Consider the following 17,258-nt stretch of genomic DNA (forward strand, 5'->3'; position numbering starts at 1 on the left):
TCTATCTATCTATCTATCTATCTATCTATCTATCTATCTATCTATCTTCTATCTATCTGTCTGTCTGTCTGTCTGTCTGTCATTGTGGAGAATTCTTTTTGAAACCACAGAAATAAGAAATAGAAGGCATGGAGATAGGAGATAAAATGATGTGTTCAAGAGCAACAACTAGTTGGCCATTTTGATGGGAATAAATCTGAAAAAGTACACTATATCTTTAAAAAAAATCCTTTATAGTACTGATGAAAGAGTTGACTATAGAACCTTGTCTTGTAATATAAACATCTCTCTCCTCTCTCTGTCTCTCTGTCTCTGTCTCTGTCTCTCTCTCTGTCTCTCTGTCTCTCTCTCTCTGTCTCTCTCTGTCTCTCTCTCTGTCTCTCTCTGTCTCTCTCTGTCTCTCTCTCTCTCTCTCTCTCTCTCTCTCTCTCTCTCTCTCTCTCAGAAGGAGACACGGGACACAATATAGTGACCAAAGACATCTAAAGATACTTAGGGCAGCTTTATAACTCAAGGCTTTTGTAAAGTCATCCATAATGCATATGATTTCATGAAGTACTACAGAATTATAATTTGCTCAACTCTCACACAAGGAGCAAGATAATCTTAAAGAGTTAGATATCATAATTCAATTATCACCTAAATACCTTTCTCCATTATAAATAGCCTCAAATAATGTGTAACAATATAGACCTAGTTATTTCCTTTAAAATGATAAAGTCCTGGGGGCGGAGCCAAGATGACAGCATAGAAGCAGGAAAACTCTGTGAGGTCTCCCCATAACCACCTCAAATACCTATTAAATATGACTCTAAACAAATTTTAGAGCTACATAACCCACAAAGTGACAGAGAGAAACAAATCTCCCATTGAAGGAAGCCTGGCAGGTGGACAGTAAGGGTTCATCACAACACACTGGGAGCCAAGCCCAGCCCTGCATGAGCCTGTAGTTTTAGCCCAAGGGTGGCTCGGACCAGCAGCTGCAGCAGACTTTGGGAGAGTAGATCACCAGCAGCAGTGGAGGTTTCCAGAATTGCCAGCCCATAAATGCTGAAGAAAAAGTGAGAGGTCAGTGTGGAACTCTCTTGGAACTAGGGAGAGGGGGGGATGGAGGAGTGGGTCTGGCCTCTGCCCCTGGAGATAGAAGTGACAGAGGTACAGCGGCCCTGCAGCTGCCTCCACATGGCTCCTTCAGAGCTCCTGGCCTGCAGATCATAGTGGGGCCAAGTGAACATTCAGAGGGTAATCACTCTTGCTTTAACCTGCCTGGATCTGGATTGTGGTCTTGGGTGGTAGTCCTGAGGTATGTGACCAGTGAGCCAGAGTTTGTGGGGGATGCAGAGATGGTGCCCTCCTAATAGCTCCAGCAGCTGCAAAAACCCCAGTGATTTGGGACAAAGCTCCCCCCTTTGGAAGCAGAGTTCTACTGTGGCAAAAAGCTCAAAAGTCAAGTAATTGAGTGGCAACATGAGAAAGCAAAGGAAGCAAAGCAGGCACAGCAATCCAACTTTAGACAAAAAGGATCAAATCATGGAACGGGAGAAAGACAAAAAAGTCAGCTCCAAAAAGCTTCCAAGAAAAATATGAATTGATTACAGGTCATAGAGGAGCTTAAGAAGGATTTTGAAAATCAAGTAAGAGAAGTGGAGGAAAAATTGGGAAAAGAAATGAGAATGATGCAAGAAAATCATGAAAAGAAAGACAACCAACTTGATTGAAGAAAATAATACCTTAAAAAATAGATTAATTCAACTGGCAAAATTAGGCCCAAAAAGCCAATGAGGAGAAAAATGCCTTAAAAAGCTGCATTTGACAGATGGAAAAAGAATTTCAAAAGCTCACTGAAGAGAATAATTCCTTCAGAATTAGATTGGAGCAAACAGAAGCTAATGACTTTATGAGAAATCAAGATACTATTAAACAGATCCAAACAAATGAAAAAATAGAAGGCACTGTGAAATATCTCATTGGAAAAACCACTGACCTGGAAAATAGATCCAGGAGAGATCATTTAAAAATTATTGGACTACCTGAAAGCCATGATCAGGGAAAGAACATAGAAATCATCCTTCAAGAAATTCTCAAGGAAAATTGCCCTGATGTTTTAGAACCAGAGAGCAAAACAGAACTTGAAAGAATTCACCGATCACCTTTTGAAAAAGATCCCCAAAAGAAAACTCCTAGGAATATTATAGCCAGGTTCCAGAGTTCCTAGATCAAGGAGAAAATATTACAAGCAGCCAAAAAGAAACAATTTGAATATTGTGGAAACACAATCAGGATAACACAGGATCTAGGAGCTTCTACATTAAGGGACTGAAGGGACTGGAATATGATATTCTAGAGACCAAAGGAGCTAGGATTAAAACCAAGAATCACCTACCCAGCAAAACTGAGTATCATGTTTCAGGGGAAAATATGGTCATTCAATGGAATAGAGGACTTTCAAGCATTCCTGATGAAAAAACCAGAGTTGAATAGAAAAACCTGACATTCAAATACAAGGAACAAGAAAAGCATGAGAAGGTAAACAGGGGAAAGAAATCCTAAGGAACTTATGAAAGTTGAACTATTTATATGCCTACATGAAAAAACAGTAATTGTAACTTATGAAACTTTTCTCAGTATGAGGATAGTTGAAGGGAATATAAATGGGTGTGTATATATATATATATATATATATATATGTATATATACATGTCTATGTATATAGGAGGGTATATGGGCATATGAATACATATGGGAGTGTGTGTATATATGTATACAGACATTCATAGACAGAGGGCACAGGATCAATTGAACAGGAAGGGATGATATTTAAAAGGTGAAATTGAGAGGTGAGAAAATAATATAATGAGAGGAGATGGGGGGAGAGAGAATGGGGTAAATTACCTCATATAGAAGAGGCAAGGGATAACTGTTACAATGGTAGGGAAGAACAGGAAGGTAAAAGGGAATGGGTCAACTTTATTCTCATTGAATTTGACTTAGGGAGGGGATGATATATACACTAAATAGGGTATCTCTCCCTACAGAAGAGTAGGGGGGAGGAAGATAAGAGGAGGGAGGATGCAGGGGAGGGCAGGTTGGGGGGAGGACAGTTAGAAGCACACACTTTTGAAAAGGGACAGGGTCAAAGTAGAAAATAGAACTAGAAGGGGACAGGATAGGATGGAGGAAATATAGTCAGTCTTTTACAATATATCTACTATGGAAATGTTTTGTGTACAAATGCACATGCACAACCTATATTGAATTGCTTATCTTCCGAGTAAGGATGGGTGATGAGGGAGGAAGAGAAAGAATCTAGTTGTAAAATAAAATGTTTAAAAATGTTTACATGTTTTAAACAAATGTTTTAAAATTATTATTTTTTTACATGCAACTTGGGAATAAGATATACAGGAACTGGGGTATGGAAATCAGTCTTGCTCTACCAGAAAGTCGGAAGGGGAATGGGGGACGATATAGGAAACAGATTGGGGGAGGGGTTATACAGTGGGTTTGCTGTATTGGGGTTGTGGATAGATGGGTGGTGGTGGGAAAGATGGGGATAAAATTTGTAACTCAAAATCTTGTGGAAATGACTGATGTAAACTAAAAATAAACAAAAAATTTAATTTTTTAAAAATGGTAAAGTTCCTAAATCCAACAGACTACCTTTGAGGTTTTTCACACATATAAGGGAGGGACTGATTAATTATCAGCACTGAGCTTCTCTATGACCAAGGAATTATAGAAGAAATATCACAAGATTTCTAAGACAACATCACAATCATTCCAATTATCCTCAAGAAGAAAGGTTAACACATTTGATAACTAGCAGGGAATTGCATTTTTCTTCTAGCAAAATCTTGACCAAAGTTGTTTTAAACCAGACATTCTATCGTGCTGCTTGCCATTTTCAGTAGAGCTTTAGAACCCAGGACATTACAGTGGCATGGATTTTACTATGTGGTAAATCTGGAAGTTCAAGAAACAAAATCAACACTCTTACACTGTACTAATTAATCATGTCAAGCATCTGCTAGCACCAATAGCTTAAATATTAAGCAGATTTGATTGCTCTGAGATTTTAACTAAGATCTTATAAAGTTGTACCCTTGTGACAGAGCTAGTTGTTTTAGAATTCATGGTGTTTATTTTACCTATTCCTCAACACTAATATTGCAAAAGAGGATATAATTGTATTCCATCTATGTAAAAGACAGTGCTAAAATAGTTTCAATTCTTAAAAAAAATTCTTCCAACTCAAGAAACTAAAAGCTTCATGAAAAGTACCTCAAACATTGGATAGGTAACTTTTTGGATGCTGCTGACTAAATTCAGGGAAAATACTCAAGAGGACATACAAAAAAAGATAAGAGAGCATCCAAAAAAGATTGCAAACTGATGGTTCATGAGAGGGCTGTCAGTTTCACAAAGACCATTGTTACCCCTCCTCTAATACCTATTGTTCTGACTGGAGCTGATGGTGGGGGTTAGTTATTTTTATGCTCCATTTTAAGTAGAAAGTAACAAGACGTCAGTAAGACCTCAGGAGCCTAAGTCACCATTACACTAGGGTGTAGCCTGTTCTAGAAATGCTACAAGTGTATCCTCCCTTACTGACCCGCAGTTTTCTGATGTTTTAACTATTATATACATTAATATCAGGAATGTACCCCTTCCTCATCTCTGCCTTTCAAAATTTTCCCCTTTCTAAAAGGTTCAATTTATGTTACCTCATAAATGATCCTTTCTCTAATTCTCCAGATGCAAATTCCCTCCTTCCTTGAATTTTCTTATTAACAGTTTATCTAAATCTCTTTTCTCTATTCACACATTACCTGTGATAATTATCTATATATGCATCTTATGGGCTTTAAGCAACTTGAGCTGTTTTTCATCTCTATATTCACCAGTTCCTTGAACATGACCAGGTGTATTAATTGTTTGTTGAACTATTCTGAAGCTGCTTTATGGGGCCATATGATAAATGATAAGTCAGAAGAACCATGGTAATACAAAAGTCAGCATCAGGGAAAGATGTTCATTAAAAACATAGATCCAGAAGCATTCCTTGATTTTGCAACCCAGACATCATTATATTCTAAAATGTGCTAATTGATAAAGAAAGAAAAGTACAATATGATTTCTACAATAATTTCATTCTCTGTATTTGTATGCCTACTTTCATGAGGTTATATGTTGTGGGAGGCATATAACATTTAAACAAATTTAAAATATATATGACAGTTTGAGGAGGGAGAGAACCTTAAAAATCAAGGGTATCAGGAAAAGGGTTTGTTTGTGGTTTTTTTGGTAGAATATGGTACATTAACTTGTAAAGAAAGCTACAGATTGTAAATGGCATAAAAATGCATTTGAGGTATATGAACAACCTTTGCAAAAGTATGGGAAGTACTGAATTTTGTAATAAGAATACTAGTTTGGTTGGAATGTAGAGTCATAAGAAGGAACTGTATGTAATGTTTCCAAAGATGGCCTGGACCCAGACTAAAAGGCTTTAAATGCCAAAGATGTTTGAGTAGGAGAGTGAAACGCTAAGTTCTGAGACAAAGGAAGACTATTTTGGCCACTATTTAGAGATAGTAGGAGAGGGAAATGTCTAGACGAAGGGAAAACAATTAGAAGGACCCTAAAATAGTCTAGTTTAGAGGTGTCAAACATGAAGCTGTGCAGCCTAAACCAGATTAAAATGTCAACATGAAGCCCACAGGGTTCCTTATTCTTGGAGGGAGTGGCCCCCACTTTCTATTTGAGGTTGACAGCACTAGTCTAGGATAAGTGATAAGTGATAAGGGCCTAAGTTAGGAAGGTAGCTGTCTGACTAGAGATAAGAGACCAAAAGAAAGTACAGAGAGCAAAAGGGCAGAGCCTGTGATGATACCATGGGTTCAGGTACAGGCCACAGATGACGATTGAGGAATGGTCAGGCAGGGAGGAGGACAATGAAGTCATATCCAGGGGAAGGAGTGCATCAACAATACCAAATGCTACAGAAAAGTAAAAAAAAAAAGATTGATGTCTAAGAATAAGCCAGAGGATCTAGCAATTATTGATGACCTTGTACAAAGCAGTTTCAGTAGAGAAGTGAATGGGGAGAAAAGAAATGGAGGTGATATTATAGGAGTTTGTCTATGAAAGGGAGATACCTAGAATAACAGTTTGAGGTGTAAAGTAGAATCAGGTGGAAGTTTTTAAGGGATGAGGAAAAACTGAGTACCTTTATAGGAAGCAAGGAAAGAAATGATGAGAATATATCCTTGATCCAATTGACACAAATTTGAAATACCAATGGGTCATTCAGATTGATAGAACCAATAGAAATTTTTGGTTGGGAATGTGGTTTGGAAATAGAAATTTGGATATCATCCATATAAATAAAACACTGGAGATTAGGTTACCAAGGAAGAAATTAAAGAGGGAAGAAAGAAGTCCAAGAATAGGGTGTCGCATAACATTTACTTTAAGGAGTTAGCGATAAGAAAAGTTGTCAATGAAGGAAAAGGAGGATTGGTCAGAAATTTAAAAAAAAAACTAGAAACATCATGTCATTGAATCCCAAACAGAATGAAGTGTCAAGGAGGAAAAAATCAACAGTCTTAAATACTGCTTAAAATTTAATTCTTACCAAAAAAGGCATTAAACACCATCACACATATTTTACAAGGATTACAAAGAATACAAAAAATGGTTTGCAAGACACTGTGCAAGGCAATGATTTAGGACAAAGCAACGCAAATGTTTATAGTCTAACAGAAATTACTTTTTGTCTCTATTTTAAGAATATTATTCTAATTATCTAACAGGATCATTTAAATACTTAATAATAATATGTAGGCATATTAAGCGTAAAAGGTAAAGTCCATCCGTGTTTCAAGCAGAAGCATATCTTAAGTTTGCATAATACAATTTATGCAAACCATCAATACACACCATCCATCCTTTCACACATCCTTCATAATATACAATTGCCTAATTACCTAATGGAAAACTAAAGTTTGCACTTCCCCATCATTTATACTTGTCAAAGTATTAACTTTTACTTGTTCTAATAGCTCATTTGTTAAGGCATATGCTTTCTTGAAATAATTTAAAATAAAGTATAAACAAAGTGATAAAACTTCTATACTAGAGCAATAGGTAGAACAAAATTAAGTAGTCCATGCTCTAAAGGGTACTGAGTTTTTTTTTTAAAGAACCTTTTTTAAAGGTTCCCTCAACAATCTGGTTTTAGTTAGGGATGGAAGATCATTTTTTTAGAAATACTTATTAAAGATAAATTAAATCCCATGATTGTTTCAATTTTTAGTTATAAAACTTCATTGTATATACACATGTATATATACATTGTACATATGAGAACATTTATGTATGTTATCAGAAATCTTTGATATTATTTCTGTTGACTGAGGATTAAAATCCCAGAAGAGAAATGCTTATTTCAGTTAGTTTTTTATATGTCAGGGATGACATGAAAATCTTTCCTTTATCATAATAGCCATTACATATCATTTAGAATCATAACTAGATCCAATGTCATTATGAGCTCTTTCAGCTTGATAAGAAGGCACCAGTCACAGAGAAATATCCTCTGATGCACTTAAAATACTTCTTGATTCTAATCTTGGGCTACTTGGGTATTATGAAAAAAATATAGAGCAAGTGTGCCTTGTAATTATGATTAGAGAACTACCTGTAAAAGCTCAAATAAAACTATTTTAGAGGACTAGACAAGAATCCAAACTAAAAGACTGGGTTACTTACCAGTAATGGGAGTTCTCTGACTGAAAATTTACTCCACAGATCCATACATATTGGAGTTATTCACATGTACCACCTCAAGGAATCGGGAGCTGTTGAAATGAGAATTTCCAGAAGGTTGGCACGTGCTTTGTAGCATGTGCCAAGTGCTGGTCGATTCCCTCCCTGTGCAAGCCATAGTAGCTTGACCCCCAACTCTGTAATTTGAATTATATGGCTGGGACACATATTCTAAGCACACAAGGCAGGGTGTTTGTGAGAGTGGCTCTTAAAAGGAGATTACCCAATCAAAGAACTCCAGTTACTAGTAGGTAATCCTTATTTTCTGATTGCTTTTTCTCTTCCACATTCTCCACTCTTTGGAAACTGGAAGTAGCACCCTAAGAAGATGCGGATGCAGAGCTAAATTTACAATCCCAAGTCTAGCTCACACACATACAAAATGTACTAAGGTAAAGATATAAAAAATACTTGCCTTCAAAAAGTAGGTAACTTTTCAAACATACTAAATTAAAATTTCAGTCATATATACTATATTCCTTACCTTGGGCTTGCAGCTTCCTTAAGAGTTTGGCATCTGTATTATCAAGAAATTCACTGCTGCCAACATTTGGAGGGCGACCTTTGCGCCGCCTCATCCTGGATTCCTCTCTAGCACGCTGTCTATCTGGATTGGGCGGTCGTCCTCTACGACCTTCCATTGCCCTGATTCGGGGAACGACTTCCTCTTCCTTCAGAAGACACCACTGCATTCCCTTTTAATTAATATTTTACAGAAATATATGGTGAACAAAATGAACACAAAATACCAATATATGTAGGTAAAAAATAGCAATATGTCTAGGTATACAAAATCCAGCTAGTTGACAGAGCTAGGTAATTTCACAGAAATTTTCAAATGTACACAACTGAAAACAATTTTATACAGTTTATATTTCAGATCATACATAATTATTTCTGCTTTTGGAGTCTGCTTACACATATTATTTAAATAAACTCCCCAAACACCGTGAAGGTAACTCCTGGTTGAATTGATTTGCTGCAGTTTGTCAACAGTGTGATTACTCTAACAGCATCAGTAGCACTGGCTGTTCAAACACATCAATATGTTTAAGAATTATGGGGAATGAGAAGATTCTAGCTTACCAGTTCAACTGAAAGTTAAAGGAAGAGTGGTTTAGGAACCACTATATGGTAGTTTAGGAACTACAATATTGTGAAAGACAAACCCCTTAGCACTGATTTTCTCCTATTTGTAGGTTTCAATAAAATCAAATATATCAATAACTTATTTATATATCAATAACTTATTTCTATATCAAAGGGACATGAATCATTTTTTCTCATCCTTTTTCTCTTCTCAGGTTGGCATAAAACAGGAAAAAAAAAACCTGAAAAAGTGAAATGCTCAGATAAAAGAGAGGTGATATTTTCAAGAGGACTCTTAATGGTTTTACTTAGTTTTTCTCCTGAACTGATTAAGTTTTTTTTTTTAAGGGATGAATTCCTTTATTGATGTCCTGTTTAAAATAAGTATAATATAAAACCTTCAGAGGATATTAATTTATTTCAGCAAACCAGAATTAAAGAGCAATCTTAAATTCTTAACACTGTGAGCAACCGACTGTGCAAGGCATCACTGAAAAAGAAACTGAAAAACTTACAGCCTTTTAAATTTTCTGTAAGCCTTCCATCTACGTTTGAATATAGATCACTCTGTATTTCAAATGTTGGATAGCTTTCATTTAGATGACATGAAAGAAACCTCATATTGGGTGGTCTCCCTTGCCATTAATTAGGTATGGGTAGTTGTTTGATCTACTTGTGCTAATCATAGGTAAGTCTCTCTCTTAATCTAAGGTTGTTGTTTTTTTTAATAAGTGATTTAGAAAATGGCAGATAGAGTTACTTCTAAAGTGAACCATCACATACTGATGAAAACCCATCAAAGACTCTGCTAGGCAGGGGATTGTGCAAAGCAAAACACCAATTAATCCAGTTATGTCTATATATTAAGACAATCTCTACTCTGATTCTTTTCATTAATTTTCAATTTCAGAAGACAAAATGAAATTAATTCTGAATACTATGAGAATTCTTTACCTGAACTTAAAATAAAGTCAATATAAACAGTTGCTGTACCAAAAGCATTTTGAGGCTATAAAGCCCTGAGAGGTAAGCCATCACAACAGTTTTATGCTCCCCAGCATGGGAAGCTTTTGATTAGTTTAGGTTTTCATTTTTGTATCATGCACTTAGGTACCAAGGCAGCATGCATCACATAAATTGAAAAATATAAAAGTGACATTTGTGGTGCTTGGAGTAGAAGAAAGAGTCCAATAAAACAGACTGTAAACCAATCTACATTCCACTTTAAAACTACTTTATTAATAATAAAATCAATTTTAGGCCAAGTTTTGAAGGAGCTACTGGAAGCTACTTCCTATTTTTAGAGATACAATTTTGTACAAAGTTATATTTTACCCAGCTAGCAAACCAATAGGAAAAAGCCGTTTATAGCAAAAACTGAACATAAACCATAGGCACAAACAATTTTTTCAGTCAAATTATGAAGTCGCTTGTTGTTTTAAAATTCATTCTTAGTATTTAAAATTCAGTACTCTAAGGGTGGCTAGGTGGCACAGTGAATAGAGCACTGGCCCAGGAGTCAGGAAGACCGGAGTGCAAATCCAGCCTCAGACACTTAACACAAAAACTAGCCATGTGACCTTGGGCAAGTCACTTAACCCCAACTGCCCTCAAAAAAAGCAAAAAAAAAAATTCAGTACTCTATATTAATTATACACAGTACTTTCTGACTAAAAGCATCATACATGGAATACAAAAAACCCAAACCCCAAATCTGGAAAAAAAAAAAAACGGGAGGGAGAAAAGAGCAAACCAGATAGTTCAAGAAAATTGGGAATAAATTCAAAATCTTTTATCTCAGAGATGTGAAAATCCTATTGTGCTAAAACATTTCTAATTTTTCAAGGATATGCAAGAAATAAATTAATATTTATTTCAAAAGATTTCCATTTTGAAAAGAAAATGAAAAACTTATTATTAGCTCACAAATATCAGAAAAACATAGACATTCACAATAGGATATTCTTAATTCCACTTAGGTTTGGAAACCCACAAGGCAAAAAATAAAATACAAAATGGAGCTTGGTTCTGTTTAGCCCCACCTGATTAAACCAGGATTGAAAAAAGCTCTGAAAGGCAGATGCACCATCCAGTTCCTAGACATCCTAAAAATCTATAATTTTACTACTGGCATTCTAAATACTATCTCTTTTTTGTGGGGGAGGGGGAGGTAAGGCAAAGCAGGCAATTGGGGTTATGTGACCTGCTCAATGTCACACAGTTAGTAAATGTGTCAATTGTCTGAGGCCAGATTTCAACTCAGGTCCTCCTGAAGCCAGGGCCAGTGTGCTATTATTCACTGTGCCACCTAGCTGCTTCTTAAATACTATCTTTAGCCAAAAAGCTGTCAAATTACAAGAGGTAAACCATCATCAATATTGCCATTCTTGCTCTAAATTTGTAGTTAAATTTAGGGAGAGCTCACATTATTTCACAGAATCCTTGGTCAACTGAGCTTAACTCAAAGAAAGAATCAAAGGATTAAAGCGTTAAAGTCAAAAGGGATTCATCTATTTGAACCTTCTTACCTTACAAATGAGGAAACTGATCACTAGAAAGGTGAAGGGACCTGCCCAAAGTGACACACTGGGAAATGGAAAATTTAGAACTTGAACCCAAGTTCTCTGATTCCAAATTTGTCATTTTTTCCCCATCATACATTGAGATTATGTGGCAGGAGTGAGTGCATTACAATGAAATCAGGGAATGAGAAATACTGCATTCTTCTACCCCAACTTTTATTTTTACTTTTAATGTATATGTTTTCTCACTCTAACATGGTGTCATTCATTTAAGGCTCAATTTAACAAGAAGACATTAAGTTTTAATGGAAAGAACAATGAACTCAGAGCTAAGAGACCAGAAATCTATCTTCCACTCTGTCAATTACTCCTCACTTCCCATGGGAAATTCAATTAGCCACTCTGAGCCTATTTCTTAAGGTATAAAGTAGAGGTACTAAACTATTTGTTAAGGTATCTTCTAATTCCTGGAATTGATTAGTCTACTCAAGCAATTTTGTTTAAATTACAATTTATTAACTATATAAAATAATCACTAAGAAAAATATAAGTAATTAATCGATATTATTAATTACTAAGAGAAAGCAGAAACAATAATGTCTATAATTCAGAAATATGTGAATAAACTTTTTAAATAGATTTGGATGTCCAAAGGAAAACTATTTCTTATATCAGAAATCACATAGTTATGCTGTTTCTGCAATCTATATTTAGCTAGAATGTTTTCTGTTAAGGGTAGACAACTTGATTTTAAAAAAAGCTGAACATAATTTAAGTTTGTGAACCACTAGAACATGAACATATAAATAAACTCTATGAGAACTTGAAAAGATCCTCCAGTCCAAGACAATATATGCAATGGTAATCAATGACTTTAGTGCAAAAGATGAGCACAGGCTAGGTACATTAAGGACTTGCGATTTCATCAATGTGGCAATTCTCTGCACCAATGTGGATTGCAACCTGTCTATAATTTAGTCCTGGAAAGTTGCCCGAGGCTCACATCACTATGTATTGCCAATATCTGAATCCAAGTCTTCCTCACTCCAAGTCTAGCCAGCACTCTATCCACTAGTCTAAGCTGCCTCAATATAGGTGGAGGAGGGTAGTGATAACAACATTGGAAAAGATGCATTATTAAATAATTAAAAGGACAAAATGTTTATAGGTTTAGATGTTTCATGCCTATAGATCATGAACACTTTATTTAAGAGAACTAGAAGACAGTGGACTTGGTGAGCACCAAACAACATCACAAAAAGTGAAATGGATTACATCTTAAAAGAGGAAATAGCCATGGGAGTCATTTCAATCATCAAAAAAGCATTTACTAAGCATCAACTACATATTATGATAGATATTAGGGATACAAACACAAAAATTGAATGGTCTTGGCCCTCAGGGAGCTTACATGCTATCTGGGGAGACAATATATACTTGTACAAGTATATGAAGAGCACAAAAAAAAAGACGTCTGGGAGTTACAGTGTTAGCCAGCTTTGTGGATTACCAAACTCTTCTTATACAATGAGTTTGCAGGAGGGTATGAGCTACAGTCACTTAAAGGCACTTAGAAGGAAGAAAGAGCGCTGTGTGTGAGAAGTAGCAAGATGACCATTCTGGCTGGATCACAGAACTGCATAAGGAGAATAATGAGGGTTGTTCAGCTGTTTCAGTCATCTGATTTTTATGATCCCATTTGAGATTTTGTTGGCAAAAATAGTACTTTATTTTAAAGTTTCAGATTAAAGTAGGATAAATCTAAGAAGGACTGTCAAATATATTGTTTATATATTTGTGACTTTTTTATTTTTAAATTTTGAGTTCTAGATTCTATTCCTCTCTTCCACCCCTCCTCCACTTAGAAGGCAAACAATATTATATCAATTATATATGTGAAATCACGCAAAATATATTTCCATATTAGTGTAAAGGGAATGGGAATTTGAAGATCTTCCCTACCCCTTAACAGATGTAGGGGGGAATATGAAGACCTCCCCTGCTTTGAAAATAAACTCTGCCCCTTAATAGGCTGAATGTAATCACATGGAGCCTGGGATGAAGGGAATTTGCTGAAGGATGCAGCAGAGCCCACAGGAAGCTCCCTGCTGTGAAGATAAACTCTGCCCCCTGATAGGCTGAATGATGGAGCCTGTGGTAGGAAGGGAAGCAGAGCCCACAGGAAGCTAGTCAGAGAAGAAGGGGAGAGATGACCTCAGGCAAGGAGTCAGATAGGCTTGTGAGTATATATTGATCTTGTATTGGTTTGTGGAAAGGCTGAAGGATGCTGTGGCTCTCAGTGTTATTATGGCTTCTTGTACTTCGTACTATGATGCAATCAGCTTACTGGTTTTGGGATTTGGTTTTCTGGTATTTGAATAAAAGTTTCAGTTCTATCCTCTATCTAGAGAGTTTGGTATATTTTGTGATCGAACGTCATGCGATATTTATAGTCATGGTCTTTATCATGATTGTGGGCTCTGTAAATATTGCAGTGGCACCATAATTAGCCATAGCACAAGAAAATAAAACAAAGAAAGCAAAAAATTATACCTCAATTTCTACTCAGAGTTCATCAGTCCTCTCTCTGGAGGTTTATAACATTTTGTCATTATATGTCCTTTGGAACTGTCTTGAATCATTCAATTTGATCAGAGTAATCAAGTCTTTCAGTTATTTATCATTACAACACTGTTTGTTAGTATGCACAATGATCTCCTGGTTTTTCTCACTTCACTTTGAATCAGTTCCTATAGATCTTTCCATGTTTTTTTGAAACTACCCTGTCATCATTTCTTCTAGCACAACAACATTCCACCAAGATTATATACCAAAACTTGTTCATCCATGACCTAATTGATGAGTCTATCCTTGATTTTCAATTCTTTGCTACCACAAAAGGTGCTGCCATAAATATTTTTGTACACATATATCTATTTTCCCTTTTTTAAAAATCTCTTTAGGGTACAGAGAGTAGTTGTGGTATTGTTGGATCAAAGGTTATGTACACTTGTATAGCCCTTTGGGCATAGTTCCAGATTGTTCTGTAGAGTAGTAGGACCAGTATACCACTCTATCAACAATTCATTAGTATATTTTTCCCTCATCCTCTCCAGCATTTATCATTTCTGATAGATTTGAGGTTGTTTTAGTTTGCATTTCTCTACTCAAAAGTGATTAAGTGCATTTTTTCCCACATGACTATATATAGATAGCTATGATTTCTTCTTCTGAAAATTGCCTGTTCATACCCTTTGATCACTTATCAATTGGGGAATGGCTCTTATTTGTTCAAATTTTACTCTGTTCCCTATATATTTGAGAAAGTTGCTGTAAAATTTTTTTATACTATTCCATTATCTATACCTTTTAGCATATGGAGTTTCCCTGATTATCTCTCTTAATTGGGTCTATTTTTGACCCAATCATTCTGGAAAGCACTTTGCATCTATGCCCAAAAAGAGACAAGATTGTACATACCCTTTGACCTAGCAATACCACTTCTAAATCTGTATCTGAAAGAGATTAAAAATAAGAAGGAAAAATATTCATAGTAGCTCTTTTTTGTGGTGGCAAAGACATGGAAATTAAAGGGATGCCCATCAATTGAGGAACGGCTGAACAAAGTGTGGTATGATAGAATACAACTGTGGTATAAGAAATAATGAGCAGGATGTTTTCAGAAAAACCTGAAAAGACTCACATGAATTGATACAAAGTAAAGTAAACCAGAACCAGAAGAACACTGTAAACATATATATATATATATATATATTTTTTTATATAGTCACAGTAATGTACAACGATCAACTGTGAATGACTTAGTTATTCTCAGCAATACAAAGACCCAAGAAAATTCTAAAGGACCTATGATGAAAAATGCTATCTACCTCCAGAGAAAGAACTAATGAAATATGAAAACAGTTCAAAGCATATTGGGTTTTTTACCTTCTTTTTTTGTTTGTCCATGACTAATATGGAAATGTTTTGCATGACTGTACATGTATAACCTTTATCAAACTGCTTGCCTTCTCAATAAGGAAGGAGTAGTTGAAGGGTGTGAGGGAAATCTGGAACTTAAAATTGCAAAAAAAAAACAAAAGTTAAAAACTGTTTTTACATGTAATTGGAAAAAAAAATAAAAGATAAAATATTTCAATATTAACTAGTTCTCTTTTTTTATTTTACTTTGAGATCATGATTGGCTTTTTTACTTCAGCTAAAGTATAACAGATTACTCCCCAGTCCTTAATTTTAACACTGTGTGTTTCTGTTCCAAGTGTGTTTCTTGTATACAATATATTGCTGGATTCTACTTTCTAATACCTTCTGCAATCTGATTCTGTTTTAGGGGTGAGCTCATCCATTCACATTCACACTTACTGTGTTTTTCCCTCCATCCTATTTTCTTCTGTTTCTCCTCTCATTTTTTATCCTGTCCCTGCTCAAAAGTCTGTTTTGCTTCTGATAACTTTCTCCCTTAATGTGCCCACTATTTTATCATCTTTCATCCCCCCCATACTATTTTCCTATTAGGTAAAACACATTACTATATCCAACTGAAGGGGTATGTGTGTGTGTGTTTCTTCTTTCTTTTAACCAATTCTGATGACAGTGAGGTTCAAACATTGCTACCCTTCTCCATTTTCCACTTTACCATATAACCATTTTAATGTGAGAAATTTTTTCCCAATCTACTTCTCCCTTCTCTTTGTACCTACATTTTTTTAAGCAGGGATCATTTCAACATAATCTCCTTGTATCTATGCCCTCTCTACAGACTCCTTCTAACTGTCCTAATAACCTTAGGGGTTAAGTGGATCTTCTTGCCATATACAAATGTAAACGGTTTAACTTTATTAAGTCTCTAATGACGACACTTTCATACCTTTTTATGTTTCTTTTGAGTCTTCTGTTTGAATGTCAAATTTCCTCTTAAGCTGTATCCTTTTCTTCAGGAAGTCTTCTCAATAAGAAGAAGTTTATTTCTTCAGGAAGTAAATCCCCTTTTTCATTAAATATTCATTTTTTTCTCTTGAAGGATTATACTCGATTGTGCTTGTCGGTTATTCTTGCTCCTTTGTCTTCTGAAATATCATATTCCAAGCCTTTGGAATTCCAAGTCTGTTCCTTTAATGTGGAAGCTGCTAAATCTTATGTGATCCTGATTGTTGCTCCATAATATTTGCATGATTTCTTTCTGGGTACTTATAATATTTTCCCCTTGACCTGAAAACTCTGGAATTTGGCTATAATATTCCTGGGAGTTTTCACTTTGGGGATCTCTTTTAGAAGGTGGCTGGTAGATTCTTTCAATTTCTATTTTACTATTTAGACCTAAGATATAGGGATAGTTTTCCTTTAAAATTTGTTGATACATGGTATCTCAGTTCTTTATCAAAATCATGACTTTCAGGGAGTCCAATAAATTCTTTTAGTTTACATTAAAATTTCACTGTTTTTTTCTCAATTTCAAATGAACAAAAATTTTTAACATATTTTTTAAAATTGAGTTCTATATTCTTTCCCCCTCCCCCTCTTCAAGAAGGGCAATTTGACATAGTGCAGTCATGCAATACATTTCCATATTAGCCATGTTACAAAAGAAAACACAGACCCCTTCCCCTCAAAAAAACCCAACCCAAGAACAATAAAGTTTTTTTTAGCTTTTCTCTCTTTTTTGTAGTTTACATCATTCACTTCCACAAGATTTTGAAGTACAAATTTTCTCCCCATTTTTCCCCTACACACCAACCCAAAACAGCGATCCCACTGAATATCCCTTCCCCAATCTGCTCTCTCTCATATCTTCCCCCA

General features: G+C 35.5%; 1 protein-coding gene across 28 annotated transcripts in view; it reads right to left on the reverse strand.

The window, feature by feature from the left end:
- BAZ2B (bromodomain adjacent to zinc finger domain 2B) overlaps positions 1-17,258 on the reverse strand; it is a 376,035-nt gene that overhangs the window by 93,255 nt on the left and 265,522 nt on the right. For all 28 annotated transcript variants that reach the window (XM_069079736.1, XM_069079735.1, XM_069079731.1 and 25 more), the window contains one exon: positions 8,315-8,525. In XM_069079736.1, the coding sequence (XP_068935837.1) occupies positions 8,315-8,525 (211 nt within the window). The remainder of the gene's footprint in view (positions 1-8,314; positions 8,526-17,258) is intronic.

This window comes from Petaurus breviceps, unplaced genomic scaffold (genome assembly GCF_028583685.1).
Source record: "Petaurus breviceps papuanus isolate PSGF00001 unplaced genomic scaffold, PetGlider_PUasm1.0 91133, whole genome shotgun sequence".
NCBI classification, from domain to species: domain Eukaryota; kingdom Metazoa; phylum Chordata; class Mammalia; order Diprotodontia; family Petauridae; genus Petaurus; species Petaurus breviceps.